Here is a 19,253-nt window from a genome sequence, read left to right as displayed (position 1 = left end):
CCCAAATGAAATTATAGTCTGTTTAAATATGATGTTGATGTTGTTTTGACAAAGCATTTGTGATCAACACCTCATAACAAAAATTATAATTCAGAAATGTTCTTTAATAAAAATTTCAGAATGCAAATGAGTTGCTGTTTTCTCCTATAAAGTGACATCGCTGAATTGATGGACAAAAATGAAGAGCTTTCATTAAAAAAAAGATAAAACAATACACACATTAAAATATGTGACCAAACAATGCAGTATACTACAATGCTGAATTAATAATGCCTAAAAATCTAGGATTAAATATGTAACTCTTTCAAGCCTTTTTTTAAAAAGACAAATTAGTGATAAAACGATTATAAGTCACGCAACTCAAAAAATGAAATTTCTACAACTTTAGAGTAAATAACCCGTAAACAATTTAGCTCTTTACGGTTCGGGGTAATTAATTTACATGTGAACAGTTAAGCTGTTTACGGTTATTAGTAAATCGCATGTAAACAGTTTAGCTCTTTACAATTCGGGGTAATCCACAAGTCCACAGCTCACGTTTTTTTTACAGTTCGGGGTAGTTCACAAGTCCACAGTTCACCTTTTTTACAGTTCGAGGTACTTCACAAGCCCACAGCTCACGTTTTTACGGTTCGGGGTAGTTCACGCAAAGATCCTGACCGGCACGGATCCTCCCAAACGGTGTGACAACGTCTAAATACCGTTTACAGCAGAGACACTGGGCACGCAGTCCGAAGTAACGCTCCGAGTCTGTTATATCTAGGGAGTACAATTGACTAAACGGACGTGAATTAACTTTATACAAAGTAAACGGAGTTGTAGGATCCGAACTTGGAAAATGTTTCTTTTGGTAGTAAATAGTGAACTTCACTTTCATTGTAATGAAATCTTGTTCATATATTGCTTCATTTCTATTCCGTACAGGTTGATATTTATTATCCGCATTCATTTTGCCGTGCTCGAGGTGTATTTTAAGTTTTTCATACCGCTTCAGTTTAATCTCTTCACATACGTCTAAAGAATAACGAGGCTTTAGAATCTTCATAGATGGCCCTCCGAACAAGAGAGTTTTGGAGTTTTCAGGTCTAATGTATTTGTGATGCACAATGATGTAGTGCTTGTTTGTCAGTTGTTTTTTATCTTTCATTTGTAGTGTCAACACAAGTCGTTCTTCTCGCCTCTCTACATTGACCACTTTCAAACTTTCTTCTTCACCTTGCAATGTAACATTGTACCCGTCTGGGTTGGTTATATTCGTTCGATCGCCGTTTTCTGTCTCCTTATTGTAATCATTGACATCCAAGGCTACCTCCATTGTTTGACCATCCTTGTCAAAGGTCACTGGTTCGTTGACGCTTATTTCGAGAATCTGAAGCGATTTTTTCAGACTTTGAAACTGAAATTCCTCCAAAAGTTGATCAGCCAGTTCTCCAGGATCTACCTCTTTCTTTGAAATACTGTAGAGCAGTGCCTTTTTCTTGATTACAAAGCCCGTCTTTTTAACTGATGTAACAAAGTAAAATTCTTCGACTTCGTCAGGTACGATCGTCTTAAAACTTTTAATGCATGCAGTAACAGACTCCAAAGATAATCGAATACTGCTTAAATGAATCATGACTTTGTCGTAGCTTGGACGAATAATTGTCATTGGAACGTATTTCTTCGTTTCTCCTTGGTTATTATTTGAATATGACTTCCAGTTTCTTATTCCAAGTAATGATTTAATATTTATTTCAGCTAGTTCAACTCCTGCACGATAAATAAGATCTGGAAATTTGGATATTTTTCTTTGTCGTATAAAGAGTATTTCAAGAATACCTCTTTGCCGTATCTGTATGACCAAACTTGGTTTCTTTTCATCATCTCGTAATTGTCTTTCGATATCATCGTCATTGTTTGGGTTAGGATCATCTGTCATTGCAACTCGAATACTTGAGATTCTGGAAAACAGAGTGTACATTTCCATGACAATTCGTTGTGTCACAATACATTCTGGAATAGTTGGGAAGACTTCATGGAAAGAATCGACTAGAGCATGGAGACAATTTGCAAAATTCTGCTTTAAACGTATATCATCCTGCTGGACAAAGCTCTGCCAGTTTATATCTACATTATCTATGTTCAATAGTGTCTGAATTTCCTTTCTGGCCTGGTAATGCATCAAAAAGGTATCACCTAATGTCGAACTTTCAGTCATAATTGTACCGGACTGATCAAGCACCTTTTTGTATAGTATATCATGATATCCGTAGTCCAATGCTTGGGCGGTATCCTGTGATATAACTACGCGCAATGATAAACACTGTACTTGTTTCATGAAGAGTGTTACGTCGGAAAACGAAAACATATTTCCGTTCATAGAAACAAGATCGGGTCTTAGTTCAGATTGGTTGCTTTCTGTAACAATTTGATGCTTCCACAAAATGCTATAATTTTTGACTTCTTTTGAATCAGATACGTATTTAAAAGTTGCCTTTTTTAAAACGGGGAATTTATTTTGACATGGTAATTCAAACCCTGACACCATGTATTGCTTAGCAAGATCTTTCAATAATACAAGCATTCCTTTTTTAATTTTTTCTCTCTTTATATTTAACCAAACTCCAGATTCGCAATTTTCAACTGAATTTTGTTTTATGGTTGGGGTTTTCTGTGAAAGAAGAATATCTTCTAAGATTTTGATGTAAACATCTCCGTACAGTTTGTAGCATGCTGTCAAAGATCTTTTGAGCAATTCAAGAGGATGATCCATTTCCCGCCTAAATTTTGAGAAACATGGAAGCAAGATCCGTTTTTCATCGAATTGAAAATTTATGACCATTCCCGTTTTTTCCGTGACATTCTTTTGAACATTGACTGCAATTTCGTTTAACTGTTCATTACTTTCTTCAGCCCATTCAAGCATGAGCTGTTTATCTTCTACATCAGCAAGCTTGTTTAACGTGTTGCTTCTCTCTACGACCCACTCTTTACTGTCAGTTTCATTGCAGCAAATGTGAACGGTGGCCACATCTTCTTGAAATGTGACTCCCGTGTGTTGCAAGGATATTGTGCTTTTCAGAATAACCTTCTTAGATGAAGCCCTTAATCTTAACATTGATTTACAATCATAAGCGATTGCTACAAGCTCCCTGCTCACATTTTGGCACAGAAGTGTTCTTAAAGTTGAAGTATCGTTTATTCCAAAAGACTGAGAATCAACTTCAAATGTAATTGGTCGAGTAGATTTATTTTTTGTCTCTTCACTTTTCTTTAGGCCATCAATTCTTGAAATACGGTAGACTGAACTGCAAGATGAGACACAAATAGCTCGATACAATGTTAAATGCTGCCACAATGGAAATTGTGATCTGTTGTAAAGAAGACGAGATTGCATGACCGTGAATTTCCAAATTGTTTCGCCCAAGACATGTGGTCCGTTTTTGTATGAGGCCTGCTGTAATGATATTTTATCATCAAATGAGACAACTATTTCTGTAATGTTCTTAAAATCACTTATTGCATACATCATTGTTTCTTTGTCAAACATGGATTCGATGTCGTCTTTAAGATCTCGACATTCGTTGAGGACGTCCTCCAAACCCCCAAGCATATTCCCGTAAAGATCCCCGTTCAACGATTTCAATATCACTTCTGTGTTGTACGTCCTTTTCCTTAGCTCAATAGCATTCCAATCAATCTTGACTTTTATTTGAAGACCAAATTCCCTTTCGATCTGAAAGAAAAATCCAGTTCATAAAGTTATTTTCAGCATAATGATTTATTTTCCCTTATGATTATTTTAATAGGAGGAAAGAATAAAATGATTTAAAAAAACCCAGCTTTTTCAACGAAATTATTGAGTGATTTATAATATTTCAGCTTGAGGATGAAAAACATGCTTTAAAATTAAAATGTAAATTATCACATTGTTATTCTCAATAACCACAATTAGGATATCGCTATTTCATAGGATAATTCACTTTAAGAAACACATATTATTTTTTATAAAAATACTTACGAAATTCTCGAAATATGGAATGACTCTTTCTTGCAAATCTTCCTTCAAATGAATTTCTTTTGGACGCTGACAAAAACTTCTGTCTTGTCGAACAAAAGTACTTCCTTTGTCGATGGACACTCGAATCTGGTTTAAAAGAGCACCAGTATTATCGATTGTAACCTTTGGGTGATCTGTTGTTCCACTAGTTAAACACACTAATTTAACTGACTTAGCAGTGCTGAATTTTGCGTCTTGGGAGTTTTTAATTTCTTCAATGTGACTAAGTACCACACTAGACACTAGGAAACAATTAATCGACATGTCAGTCAACTCTGCAAAGTGAGGGTTTTTCCGGAAACTTTCAAAATCTGCAACGTACTTAAGTTCAGTAAAATCAGAAAGAATGATATTTTCTTTCACACTTTTTGCTTCTATATCCTTTCTTATCGACTCCGGAAATGTACCCGATTGTATCATCCATAAATCAGACTTGAGTATTTGAGGGTTATGCCCCTCTACTGTTATATCAAAATATGGCCACTGATTTCCCCCTAATTGGTCAAGTCCTGAGACCCATAGTTGTTTTTGAGGTAGTATAGAACGCAATTCTCTAAAGGTAGAAAAATCATCCTCTTCAAACATTATTTTTGTATTCAAACGTTCTAGGAGCTGCAATCTTGAAAGTCCAATAACAGCCTCAAAAAGAGATATCCCATAGGATTTTTTCATTTGCCTATTTAAATTACTAGCATGATCCAGCAATGCTACAAAAATTTCTTCACTGTTTGAAACAACTGACATTCCTAGGATGTTTTCGAGAATGTTTGGACTCTTTTCAAATTCATCAAGCGTTTCTTCAATTCCTTCAACTGTTATCATTTTTTCAATTCCTTCCTTCCTCGACACCAACTTTAGTAACGTAAGGTAGGTTGAATCAAATCCGGAAGAAATTAGAACTGAAGTAATAATTGGACTTTCTTTTCTGCTTTTCCCAAGTTTCCAGAACCATTCTGTAAGTATATTGGGTGGAAGGGCGTTCTTTGTTGATCTAATTTGTTGAAGTTGATTGGTTTGCAAAGTGCTATTGTATATTTTAGACCAACCAATGCATCCATTTAATAAACAATTGAGACAAGTTACATCAGGATCGCTGTCAATGTGTTCGACATGTGATTCTACCCATGGATCAAGAAGTACGTCCGTCTTTAAGCAGGCATAATGATTTTGAAGTCCAAGAGAGCACATATACACTTCTGGAGTTAGACCACAATTGTCTTTCATCCCGCATAATTTTCCATATGTCTTTGATCCTACAAGTTCTATCATTTTGGGATCCTGTGTGTAGATAGCAAGATGGAGAATATTTTTTGCTGATTTTTCCATTACCCATGTTGTCCCATCATCATACTTGAAAATATTTTCAGCAATGGTCAGCTGAGAATTGCATACAGCAGCAGCTAGAGAAGTCAAACCTTTAACTTCAAGTTTTAAAACACGACGAATTTTTTCATCATCGGCTTCAAAATATGCCATAATCGCATGAAAAGACTTTTTACAACCGTATTTGATTGCATCATGCAGAATGAAACCATACTTCGACGGGTTTTCCAAAAGAAGTGTTGGAATATGCTTTGAACAAAATATAACAGTCGCTGCTGCATCGTCTTCTCCTCTTTTATACAGATTAGACAAATCTAATGTGCGTGACCTTGGTAAGGCAGGCCTGATGCTTACTTCATTTATTTCAGCTTCTTCTGAATTCACCTTAGTCATGTGAAATCGAAACCAGCCATTTGCTTCTACGCTTTTTACTGTTTGTTTTAAATGAAGGGGTTTGGCTTTCATTAACAAATCAAGAACACTGATGTTTCCCAAATCCACTGCATAGTCCATAGGTCTCATACCATCAGAATCACTTAAATCAACACCAATTGAACTCTTTTCTAAAACCAACTGTGTAACATTTTTCATATTGTACATACCACAATAATGTAATACATTTTTGTTTGATTTGTCTACATTTAAAACATCGATTGTCTTGCCCTCAGCTAGCATTTTTGCACAAAACTCTTCTTGACCTCTTTCTGCTGCCTTTATGAAAAACTTCTCCCAACTTGATTTGGATGGTAATTCATTGTTTCCAAACAGATCTAAAAAGTTTTTCATGATTTGCCAGATTCCTTGATTTGCAGCTAGTTCAAAATAGTCGGCTGGCTTTGTGCTCTTCATAAATTCTTTGTCATATTTGCAAAATTTAATGACTGCATCCACCGTTTCAGGTTGTTTACTCCTGATAGCGTATTCCAACACATCGTTATGTTTTACATATATACCACCCAAGAGATCGACAAACATGGGGTTCTCTTTATCGAATTTGATTGGAACGCTCTTTCTGAACAGATATTTTACTATTTCAGTTTGACCATAGAAAGCACCACAACACAGAAGTGCTGCAAAACTAGCTTGAACTATTTCAGGTAGTTTTGGTATTGATATATTGTCCAGAATAGATTTTACAAAGGTTATGTGACCACACCTTACTGCTTGTGTAAGCGATATTTGCCAACTTACTTTTAATTCTCGTTCTTTGGGAATGACCAATGTTGCAACATGCATCAAAAAGACCCATAAACATTTTTTGCTTGCGAGACGAATTGTCATCTCCTGTGGACACAATTTTAACAGATTAAATAAAATCTCAATGCTTTCACAAATGTCTTGCTGAAAAAACGAAACCTTCTCTGTTCTCCCATGGTCCTCAGGCAAAGCAATGATAATACAATCTAGCATATTCAAGTTCCAAAGTAACTGTCTGCTCAATAGTCTAGCAACAAACTTATTTGTTTTTGACACTGCTAATAATGATTTTATAATCCATGTTTGATTCATAGATAACAGAAGTAAAATGTCCTTTTCATCTGTTTTACTTTTTCCATCAATGGATTTGAGAAAAGTTGTCAAGGTGTTTTCCGCAGAACTCGTGTCGAAAGATTGGGAATAAATTTCCAATGTCTCAAAATTTTTTCTCTCCATTGAATACATATTTACCTTTTTGTAAATATATTGTATTTTTGATTTAAGTTGAGCAATCAAGTTTTGGTCCTCTCCTTGGGCCGACAATGCTTTACAAAGTTTCTCCAAATATTCAATAAATCTTTGCTTTTCATGTTTATAATTAAAACCTCTGTAATATGGTACACATTCAACTCGCTGAAGAGAGGTTTCCGAAGATTTGATAGAATTGTCATATACAAAACTTAGCATAGAAAATAAGAAGCGATAGACGTTGCTTTGGATGTCTTCATTTCTGAGAGCTTGCCATACTATTGAATGAAATATATCATGATCTGCCTGATTGACACCATATTTCTGATACACGTCGCAAATTGCTGGTTGGTTACCAATGACAGCTAATCTATGACCTGCTTGCGAAAGAATATCCCCATAATTCTGTTTTTCATCCGAGATACTTAATATCTCTTCCAGTAGTTTCAAATCGCCGAATCTTGACGCATAATGTATCAATGAATAGCCATTCATCTGAGACATGTAAGCTTTTTTCAAAAGATATTCTACTCTTTTTTGGTCCCTATTTATTGATGGTGGCATAAGCTTCTGTTGACCTTTCGTTCCAGATACATTTTTTGAAGATATGATGATTTCACCGGTGGTACAATTATCCACGTCTTTGAACGATCGAATCTTTCTTCTTCTGCTCATTTTGATGCCTCTAGCTGAAGTAAGCACATTGAACTCCTCGCATTCTTTGAAGAGGATATCATTGATATCGGGTGATTTTGGCTTTTTTATAAAACACCCTGGTACTGCACGTTGTAAAAAAGCACTGGCACCAGCAAGAAGGTAAAGTTTGGCTAATTTCCAACGTTTAAATGCCAAGGCATACCATAGAGGTGAAGCACCAGCTAGATCAGTTTCATTCAGTGGAACGTTGGACTTGGATTCCACGTGTGGATTAAGCTGAACAAGCTGCCGTGCAATTGTTTCCCAACCATAGATAGCGACAAAGTGGAATGTGTTTCTTCCATGATTTTCTTTCTCTTGTAAAAGTATTTTCCACTGGTTTCGTTCAATCACTCTGTGAAACGCTCTGATAAGATTTTCTGTAAGGTTCTTTCTCTTGCTGATTGTAATTTGTAAAAGCAGTTGTCCCAACGTTTTCATTTTAAATCTGCTAATTTGACTGGACATTATGTTAAACACATGACCAAGGGTAGATTCACTACACAACTGCATCCGTACAATAACATTGCTGTAAAATGAAAGAGAGAGAGAGATCCTAGTTTAAAAAGATGTAACACATAACATATAAGTGTATTTTCAAAAATAAAAGTACCATTTATACTTACACATTATAATCTAATGCAGAAACAAGCAGAGATGGGTCTGTGTCCGCGAGGTAGATAACAATGTCGTCGAAGTGGTTGTCAATTGCATTATGCAAGGGACTACCTCTTTCCTTGCTGAAATAATTCCAATCAATCTTCTTGCTGCAATTGATAAATGAGTATAAATGAATCTACTTGCTATGAAATAATTTCTGTATCTAAATACTTTTGTTTATACTTTCTTCGAAAGGAAATTACGGTGACCCAAGAAAATTTAAATTTTAAATTGAATGTCAAATTTATATTACGTTTTTCATAACATTATTACGGTAATCAATTTTCAAAATAGGTTGAGTGTGTCGTAAAAGGTATTTTTTTGTATAATTTTTCATATAACAATTCTGCTAACTGATTAAAAAAAGCTTTGATATAATATTTATATGAAGGAATATAATGAATGCACTATTATACCGTTCATACAAATCGATCAAGATTCTCTTCTTTGTCTTTGAGGACGGCTTTTCACAGGAACATAGAGAACGAATTCGTTTTGTCCAGCTATTTATGCAATCATAACGGTCGTCAGAGCAACATGCAATGATTGTATTTGCGGTAAATGTTGCACCTTTATCCACAAGGAATTTATAAATGTCCCAGGAGCCGTAGACTACAGCAATATCGATGGGCCTCAGATCATTTGTGGTTTTCGCATTTATATTCACTGGAAATGGGGCCTACATAAAAACAAAAATAAACCCTGAACATACCGATATCCTAAAGTTTGTGAACATTAAGAATAACAATAAACAATAATTGTGATGGTGTTTGATACCTTTAATATCAATTTGACGAAATCCAAGTCAGTGGTAGAACACGCCAGATGAAGAAGAGTGGTCCCTGATGGAAACTTGATACAATCAGGCTGTCCTGAACGATTCAACATTACAGTACAATCGCGCAGCAAGCTATGATCAGCTCTCTTGCAGATCAAGGAAGACAACGCATTACAGTTGAAGTTACTGAAGCAATTGATAGATCCAGGTACACATCTTATCAAGCGTAGGAGATCTATGTTTTTGATTTTCTTAATCCACTTCCATCCAAGTAAATGTTCAAAGTCTAAATATATTATTTTGGTGACATATTCTATCACACATCTTGCTATTTTTTCAAGTATTGTCTTGCATTCAGCAATTGCAAACAATCTGTTGTTTATTTCAAATTCTCTAACAGATACATCAGTAGTGTCAATCCCTTCAATCTCCATTCCAGACTGGATAAGTTTTTGAAGAATTACTTCTGGTACATGTTTTTGGCAAGAATACATTAGAATATATTTGATATATTCTAATGGTAAATTTGGATGATCTTCAAGTTCCGTGTAAAAAGAATTACGAAACAGTTTTTGAACATCACATTCATGATTTGTTAACGCACAATGCCACAGGACATGGCCTTCCTTTTGAATCATCAATAAGGCGGACTCAAAATACCCTGACTCAAGTGCAGGAAGTAGCGCCTCACAGATCCCATGAATACGTGTAGAAGAACCGTCCCTTTCTTTTTTTGTTTCAAATAATCCTAAGTTCAAACCAGCTCTTATAAGGAGACAACCTGCCTTGTCAATAATGCTTTGACGACGTCTGTGCTTTGAAGTTTCTTGAAATGGTTGATTTGAGAAGAGTTTTGCTAAAGGCGTTTGTTCTTTGTTTTCATGTAGATACATCCTTTCACTGATACCCGGTCTAAATTCAAATAAGTCATCGCAAGAAAATATTGACCGAGATTCAAGAAAATTTGGTTGATATCTCAAAAGAACCTCAAAGACGCTATCAGTGATGTGGGGAGATCGACATGCTATGTCAAGGATATATGCATTTTCAATAGCTTGAATTTCTCTGCTTATTTCACGCGTTTGCATTTTTTTCAAAATGATATCCACAAATGTGGATAATCCAAAATAAACCGCTAAATGCAAGGCTATACCTAATTTGTTATCCTTTGCTTTTTCAATGACGGCATGGAAAGTAGGAAAATGTTTCATAATGACTGCGGCTTCCAAAAGAGTAAATTGTTTGAGGTCACAGTTACATTTCTCATATATTTTCTTTTTGCACGTGTGGGTAAAATTGGTAGGTTCCGGCACATAATCCACCTGTATACCCGAAGGTAAAAATGTTTCTATCACGTTCTGCGTTGCCAAAAGTTTCCTTTTATCTGCAGTCATGATTATATGGTGTAAAAAGTCTGCAGTCGGCACAACAACGTCTTTCAATGCCTTCATAACCTTCAATGAGTGCTGTTGCATTGCAAAGTCTAAAATGTTCTTTCTGGAAGTATCGTTTTTCAAAAGAGAAGGGAAATGAAGCGCTAATTTCTTAAACGTTGTCAATTTTCCTAGTTTTATAGCATTCTGGAACGGGCAATTGAAATAGAAATCTGGTTCTCGATGAAATTCAAAAGCTCGAAACTCTTTGAAGACCTCTTCATTCTCGTCATTCTCATAAACGTATTCACCATTTGCACAACGATGACCGTTTGTGTCGATTCTGTGATTGCAAGTTTGACATATTTTGTACTTTTTACAAAGATGTCGATATTTTGTGTTCATTACAGAATTGCAAGTTTGACAAATTTTGTATTTTCTATGGGGGCTGCTACATAACTGTTGATGCATTGTCTTATTTGCCCGATGTTCATTCCATGGTAACTCAATATCTTCATAATAAAATGGATTTTTCTTTTCTTTTTCATTTCTTGATTGCATATTACATACAAATTCATTGTTGAAGGTAAATTCGACGGTTTCGTTCCATACAATGTATTTTCCAGGCAAGTTTTCCATTTCAAGTGGCATACTTTCTTTATTTTTGTTCTCCGCCACTGTTTCAAGTTTGTAACTTTGTATCAATAAATCTTCTAAATCGTCATCTATCATAGGTAAATAATGAAGAACTGTTTGCCCTAAGTTGTCAACAGCCTTTAAATTACATTTACCAATACAGCTCTGTAGAAGCAATCTAACAACTCTTCGATGGTTTCTTGATATTGCAGCCATTAAAGGCGTTTTTCCACTACCATCTTGAGCACCTAGACCTATATCTTGATTTGATTGAATCAGTATTTTTACGATAGAATCATGACCTGCTTCACAAGCATAATGTAACGGTGTTCCACCGCGCCAGTCTGTAGTATTTGGTTTGGCATCACTTTTCAAGAGCAGTTGTACACATTCCTTTTGGTTTCTCTGACATGCTTCGTGCAAAGGCGTTCTGTTCATTTCATCTGATAAATTAAATTTAAACCCAAGGGATTGTAAAAGACAAAGGGTCTTATGAAGTCCATAAAATGCAGCTTCAAACACGTACTGCTCAGCTGCACATTCTTGTTCTTTTAGCAATGGCAATAATTTACTAGCAACCGTTTCAACAAAGTTTTGCTTTTTGGGATTCTTGCTAAGAACGTCAAATAATTTGTTTAAGGATTCCATAATCATGCACACCGTAGTTTCATACAGCACAGTTGATGTTTTGATTTTATCAATTACCAAACATGATTCGAATTTTTTATTCCTTAGTGCCACTTTAATACCTTTGTTCAGGTCTTTTTCAGAAATCTGATCATCGAAAAGTAACTTTATTTGTTGAATATGACCGTATTGGCAAGCAATATGGAAAGGCAAGTTACCTTCAATATCTCTCTCCAGTTTTGGAAATTTCTTTTGAATCAAAATTTCAGTTGGACGAGGAGAATTCAGTTTGGAGGATAAATGAAGCAAAGAACAGTCTCGTTGTATTAAACTAAAATCAAATGTTTCAAAGTCAGGAATCAATTGTAATAGCCGCACACAATGTTTTTCCTGCTTCAAATAAAGCATAACGTAAGAGAGATGAAACTGCAAGTGTTTGTCAAGAGAACTTATTTGCAAGTTGGAAGCAATATAACGGATGTCGATATCATGTTGTCGCAGAAGCAAATCAATACAGCTGTTTCCTTTGTTATCCACGTCCCTAACTTCCGAGTTCAGCTGTAGAAGGTAAATGATTACATCTTTTCGTCTTCTGTACAATGCACAGTGTAAAGGCGATCTACCATGCATATCTTTTACAAAAATCTGATCCCTGCCAATACCATTGATAAGAATCTCGCATGCATCTATCTTTCCGTTTTCTGCAGCGTAGTGTAGTGGCGTTGCATTTCTTTCGTCGCATATGTCATATACGTTTGGTGTGTATGGAAGTTTTTTGATGGCCTCTTCTAAATCCTTTACGTTTCCATATGCCGCGTTTATATGAAGCAAAGTTGCTTGAAATTCTAAAACAATGAATAAAATATAAAGTTTTACAAACACTAAAGGAGTATTTTGTCGTTGTTTTGTTTAACTTTAAAAATGACATACCTATAAGCTTTGGTTTCCAAGACATGATATCTGTTGGTATGAATGAAAAACCCTCTAGGAGATTTTCGCATAGTTGCTGATTGAGCTCGTGGGAAGGCCAGTGGCTTACTTTGCTTCTTTCATACAGAAACACCACACAAGCACACATCACGATATACCGTCTGCCGTCATAGGTGTGTGAAACCTAATAAATACAATTAGAACCGGATTAAAAAAAGATATGCTCTCTTCTATAAGAAAAATTTGAATTTCGGAAAAGTTACCAACTATAAGTAAATATTTGTTCACAAGACATACCCGCTTGTACTCTACATCCGGGTATCGGAAATTTTCTGTTGGTTTGTCCACAGGGATTTTTGGCAATATGTCAAAAATTGTCGTTTTTCTTTCATCTGATCTAAGAATTTCACTTGTCTTACTCAAGAAAATGAACCCTCTTTCAAAGTATTCCTTAAACTGTAAATTGATGTTTCTTCTGATGTGGGAAAGTCGGTCTTTGGAGTTAACTCGGATGTAATGATGGGATTGTGTTTGATGAGACCGACTCACTGCCTGGAACTTCACCAAAAGATTTCCAGTTTTGTCCCGAGGAGTGACCGGACGGGAAGAAAACGAGTACAATCCGTCCTCCCCATGTCCTGGTACCTTGTCTATCACCCTGAAATATTGTAAAAGAAAATTCAATATAGCAAAATACTTTGTCTATACCTATTTATTGGCTATGAGGATGATAGCATTTATTGTCCTTCGAGACAGTAACTATATCCCGAGGCTAAGTTGAGGAAAAAACTTGCTGTCGAGGGGAATATACACTTGCTTTTGTCCAATAGAAAGTGATTTTATTTACCGAATATTAAATTTAATATTAATTGCAAGCTATGTTCAGTTAGTTGCTGGTAAGACTGATAGGAATTTTATAAAGCCACTGTGATGACACCAGCTAGAAATGTTTTGATACGTATGCGAATGAAACCGCACGCTTCCGGTGGATAGTTTTGATGACTATTCACTATGAACAAATAGCATATAAACTTTTTCACGGTATAAATTATCTATATAAAATAGCAAATTTATTTGTAATTTTACATTAAAAATATATTGAGATATATGATAACAACGATTATTTCCCAAGAATTATTTAATAAATTAGTGAGTGCATTTTATCCTTGACTTCTTTATTCATTTTCATACAAAAATACAGATTATGATTTTTTATTCTGCAAGCGGTGTGCAGTATATATCCAATTCATTTCCTATGTGTTTGGTATACAAACAAAGAACACAGCAACAATTCATTGTTCCCTTGTCAAAGGTAGTCGGACCTTTAACAAATTGTCACAAATTAACGAACCAACAAAATAAAATTTAAAAGAAGTCCCGATTCAGCAATGCATATTTATGACATTCAGTATCGTAATTAAAGACGGATTTGTATTTGTATAACAACAGTCGTTTAATTGTTTGCGATCACATGCCAACATCGTCCTATCAATCTCTTGTAGTTATTTACAAATAGAAATATTTTGCACCATATCATAGAAAAAAACCCCCACAAGAACAGCGAAGAGGGAAACCATTTTAAAGGGTGGATAATCACAAAACAATGAAAATAGACTGTGTGCCTTATAATAAAATCTTCTCAAGAACCACCAAACCAGAAATGCTAATACTTACACCAACGCTTCTATATTTAGTGAAGATTCTAAGCTGATATAGAGAGCTGGGGGGGGGGGGGGGGGGGGGGAGGGGCGGGGCGGAATCGGAACACATTTTCTGGATCCGCGCATGAAGAGGGGTTCAAAGTTTAACATAGAAATATAAAGGGAAAATCTCATGATCAACAATGCGACAAATTATGAAATTACTATACAATCATTCTCAAGAAGCGAAGATTCTAAAATGTTAAAACTGAGACATTTGACCAATACCGAGTCCCCAAGAGGGGTTTGAAGTTCAATATAGAAATATTTCTATATGTACATAAACTGTATTTTAAATTATGAGACTACTATATGAAAAAAAAATTACGTAATTAGTTCTGATGAGCGAGGGCCATTGGTTTCTTTTAAGGCGTCTTACCTCTATCTTGTTAGAGGTCCATGTTGCTATGCTTTGAAAGTGTATTTCGTTTTATGGATTTTTGAGATGGTTGACAGTTTGTTATTGTCAATTTTTCATGAAGCTTGGGGCTTCGATTTTATATTTTTACCGTCATTATAATATTAGTTGACCTTAGGAACATACGTTGATAAAATTATACAACAGTCCCCAAATGAGACTCTTCTCACAAGGAATAAAGTTCTCAAAAGATTCTCACAAGGAATAAAGTTCTCAGAAGGCCCGGACTTCTGTACATTGAGAAACCATGAGTTTACTTTCACGCGTTTTTAAAACGAAAACTATATTTTCTATCAAACTCGCTCCAACAAAAACGGAAAGTTGCATAGTTCATTGTGCTAAAATAAATACAATGCTGAGAGGTCTGTGATTCCTGTCACCGCACGCTGTCTGTCTGACTACTAATTTGGGGGCTCTATATACAGTAAAATTAAAATTGAAATCGCTGACTAAAAATGAAGTAGTCTTAGATGTCAAGAAATTGAAATGAGTATTTTCCTAAGAAATAAAAAGAGTTAAATATTGTAACATTGTTTTAAATAAAACCGCTCATATGGTATATTTTCCTTGTATGTTTGCGGGTAAGAAGGAGCAGTGGTGAATTAAGGTACCTCACTACACCCAGACTTATACTTTTTAAGACACCACGTCACAAGATGGCGATTTAAATGTTTTGTTAAACTGTTTATCTCGTTCGATTCGGTTGTATATCGTCGTAGCTCAGTGGTTAATTTATTGGGCTTCTGAACCGCAGATCATAAGTGCGAATCCGCCTGGAGCTTTTGTTCATGTTTAATGAATTAAATTTCCAAAAATGTAATTTTTCATCAAAATTACACATTTTTGGCCTATTTGACTTAAATACTTCTTATCTGTTATTATATCCATCATAATCAAGTAATTTTCTGCTGATTTGAGAAAATATTTCAAGGTGTAGTGAGCCATCTTAATTAAAAAGAATATGACAATCTGCGCCGATAGCTATTATTTGCAAACAAGAAACCTTTTGGTTTGAAAAAGTGTTATTTTTAATTCATGAAAAGTGTTCCTGTTATGATAATAGATATCATATTATTCTCATGATTTTTAAAATATAAATAAATAAATAAATAATAACACGCGTTCCGCATCTCAAAATACATTTATTAGGAAAATTACAAAAAAATATTTCAGCTACAATGAATTTCTTTCGTTGATTTGTTTCGTTGTTTTATATTGTAGCAACAGTTGATGCAAAACAACATATTTACCCCTATATTAAAGAAACTAACTGCAACACGAGATGTTTTAGTCTTAGTTGGTACTCTTTTGCATTGTATGTATAGGCACACCTTTCCAAATACCGTTAACGGGTGTCTAACAGAGGAATTGATGAATGACGACTCGGCGCTGTTTGAGGTTCCCGGGATCTGTGATTGTGTTATTTAGTCTCATACTAGCAACGATGGGTGCAAAAAAATCGTGCAACGCGCATTAATGTTATTAAAATTTGTTTCAAATGGGGTCGATTTTTCACACACTTAAAAGGAAATACATATACATGTAGAATGTAACATAAGAGTTAAACCGGATAACAACCAAATGATTACCGGAAGTGTTCCACACAGCAGCTGTCAATTTTTCATGATTGTTATTGTCCGATTGTGGCTCAGGTCCAATGGACATAAAGGGACTTCAAATAAAACAGGTCGGTCAAGAAAGAATGAGTTGCGTACAAAATGCATGAGAACACATGGCTTCCCTACTATAGCGGACACTTTAGTCCAGAGATGCCATTCCATGATTTCAAAATGCACAAAACTATTTGTTTAATAGAATGGATTTCGTTTATTCCACGGATATTGAACGTACGAGGGTTGTATCAAAATAACGTAGACAAGTGGTGCTAAATATTCAATTAATCGAAGACACAGGAAGAGGAAACTTGTGTCACAAAGGATACACGTTTTGCATTAAATTTATGTTTTAATATCAAATACTGTCTGCGATTAAACTGGTAACTTTCAAGCATTCTCGTTCATGAATTCGACAAACAGCGCAATGTAAAAAATGAAGAGTTAAAATAAACATAACGGAATGAAAATACCGAGGATGAGTAATCTCGAATAAATTTTTAAAAAAGCATTTAGATTTGATAATTAATCTATTATTTACCCAATATATATTTTCGAAATTTTTATAGATTTTATAGCGCGTTTTGTGACAAGTTGAAGCGTTAACTCGAAGTAAAATGACGATGTAAACGTTTAAGTCGGCGCAGCAATAACTAAAAAAATTTGTGAATGAGTAGTCTAGCCAAAAAAAAAAACAAACATAGAAATTGACGACACGCTGCTGAAAAACACATTTCGGGAAGATATATGCAAGGCGACAAATAAAATTTTAAAAACAAAACTAGAAATGCATAATGAATTTTGATACATAGTACATTAGTACATGTTAAAAAGGGTATCTACCAGGTCATTTTCAGAAAGAGAACGTGAATTTATCGCGAACGATGTAACGATGTACAAGTTGCCTATTTTCGACATCGCACGTTGCACCAGGCAAACATATATTACCGGTACATTGTTTCTCAAAGAATATTTTAAGCATGCATTTGAATTTTGGGGTACTGTTTGTCAAATGGCAAACAATCAAAATACAGTTGTCTTACGAAATAATAATTAACAGACTATTTTCCTCAGCTAATGCAAATTTGGGACACACCATGCCTTTGGAGAATGAAATTTTTTTTAAAAAACGTGCAAACAAGGACAAACTGATTGAAAATGATGTCATTGGTTGAACGTTGCGTTTTCCGGTAAATTGTGACTAGTCTCTCTATGGAAGATCGTGTTACATTATGCAAGGCGTTTCTTTGCCAAAACAGCATTAAGAAAACTGCCATTTATGTTAAAATTATATCACAAACTTAAACTTAAGCAAGATGCCAACATATCAACCACACTAGCAGTTACATGCAAGGTTCGACTTCCCGTTTTACATCATATGCACAAGTAGATAAATACGTATACATACAGCGTTTACACATGTATATATTTGTGTGGTCAATCCTGGATAGGTATTCTCGGTATTTACCAGTGTATCGTAATGTTTTAATTTTAAATAATAACAATGTTCATTTCCTTATATATGCTAGCTTCATTAAAATCAAGAGTAGAGAAAAATTGGTATCCGAGAAACTGTTATTACACCGACATAAGTGTTCTGTTCCTTCCTGAAGGATACATTAAGGTGCTTCCTGATCTAATGTACAGAGGTTGCAAAACGAAAGTACACAAATGTACATGAATTGCACTGTTTCTTGTTTAGGTATCAAAATTGTTCAAATTACTTACCCCATTTTATGAGTGTTATTGTCTATCCTGCATCCATGTCCTATTCTTCTCTAAATAGTGTCAATATATCGAGACATGCATTGCGCAGAATCAGCGTCGCCGTTGCTAAGATAAGGGACTTTAAACCCACTTCTACCGTAAAAATGAAGAGAATTTCATATCTATGCTCAAATCTTTTACATAGGTCGTCCATGTCATTGATCAATACCATTCTTTAGTCCCCAAAATATTTAGTAACTAGATTATATTTACCCAATCTTCTCTTTATTTTTACATATTCAATTTAATGCATTTGTTAGCATTAGTTCTTTTTAAATGCATTTGTGAAAAGATATGTACACCTTTATTAAATGAGGTGTATTTGCTGTCATTTGGGACATTTAAATAGACGAGCAGGAACCAACAGACATTTTATGAACAGAGTCCTATTTACAGTAGACAACTCATGTATACAGTGATCATTCAAATATCGAACAATTTTAAAGTTCAGCTCGACTTGTACGATCCCTTCAGTGTTGAACAGGCATTAAGTTGTGTTTCGAAACAATTATATGCTCGTATTTTAGCTGGTTTATCGATACGGGCCTTGAAGTGTTGATGTTTTCTTCTACGAAACAAAAAAATGCCAACGGACAGATTTCTGTTTTCCGATCAAATGTGACGGGACACAGCTAATGTGGAAAGATGAATCCAACTAGAAGTAGGAACATTTTAGACGAGGCAGATTTATTCATGATGTAAGTAATAACAGACTTACACATATATTCTAAGACCATTTAAATGTGTTTTTCTTATTTGATTTACGGTTGATACTTGAAGTGCAAAAAATCGATATCAATAATTCATTCAGATAACGGATACCGAAGAGTTTACGACAACAGGCACAGACCAATTAATGATCGTTTCTAGCTGTTTAACAAATCCCGGATAAGAAAATCTGCACTATGTAAGTATGCACATAGGTATGTCTCTACACTTCAATCAAATTGTAACATAATCTATAAAAAAGGACCCCATTTATCACTTACTTAATTTGGACAACGTGTATTTGATAAAATTCAATGAAA

At 34.9% G+C, this 19,253-nt stretch overlaps 2 protein-coding genes across 3 annotated transcripts in view; one reads left to right on the top strand and one right to left on the bottom strand.

The window, feature by feature from the left end:
- Positions 1-500: 500 nt before the first annotated feature.
- Positions 501-18,314, bottom strand: LOC128166973 (uncharacterized). Its single transcript, XM_052832455.1, has 8 exons — positions 18,187-18,314; positions 13,025-13,385; positions 12,728-12,911; positions 9,161-12,642; positions 8,800-9,062; positions 8,350-8,490; positions 4,001-8,252; positions 501-3,715 (listed from the first exon to the last, which is right to left on the bottom strand). The coding sequence occupies exons 1-8, from the start codon at positions 18,189-18,191 to the stop codon at positions 626-628; spliced, it is 11,778 nt and encodes a 3,925-aa protein (XP_052688415.1). The 5' UTR covers positions 18,192-18,314; the 3' UTR covers positions 501-625.
- A 256-nt stretch (positions 18,315-18,570) lies between these two features.
- LOC128166975 (uncharacterized) overlaps positions 18,571-19,253 on the top strand; it is a 9,526-nt gene continuing 8,843 nt past the window's right edge. Inside the window, exons 1-2 of one of the 2 annotated variants that reach the window (XM_052832459.1) lie at positions 18,571-18,923; positions 19,037-19,148. The gene's annotated coding sequence lies outside the window, so the exon portion shown is untranslated. The remainder of the gene's footprint in view (positions 18,924-19,036; positions 19,149-19,253) is intronic. The other variant, XM_052832458.1, reaches the window with a different exon arrangement.

The sequence above is a fragment of the Crassostrea angulata genome, chromosome 10, assembly GCF_025612915.1.
Source record: "Crassostrea angulata isolate pt1a10 chromosome 10, ASM2561291v2, whole genome shotgun sequence".
NCBI lineage: Eukaryota > Metazoa > Mollusca > Bivalvia > Ostreida > Ostreidae > Magallana > Magallana angulata.
Note: the sequence above shows the minus strand (reverse complement) of the source record. Positions and strands in the feature narration are given on the sequence as shown.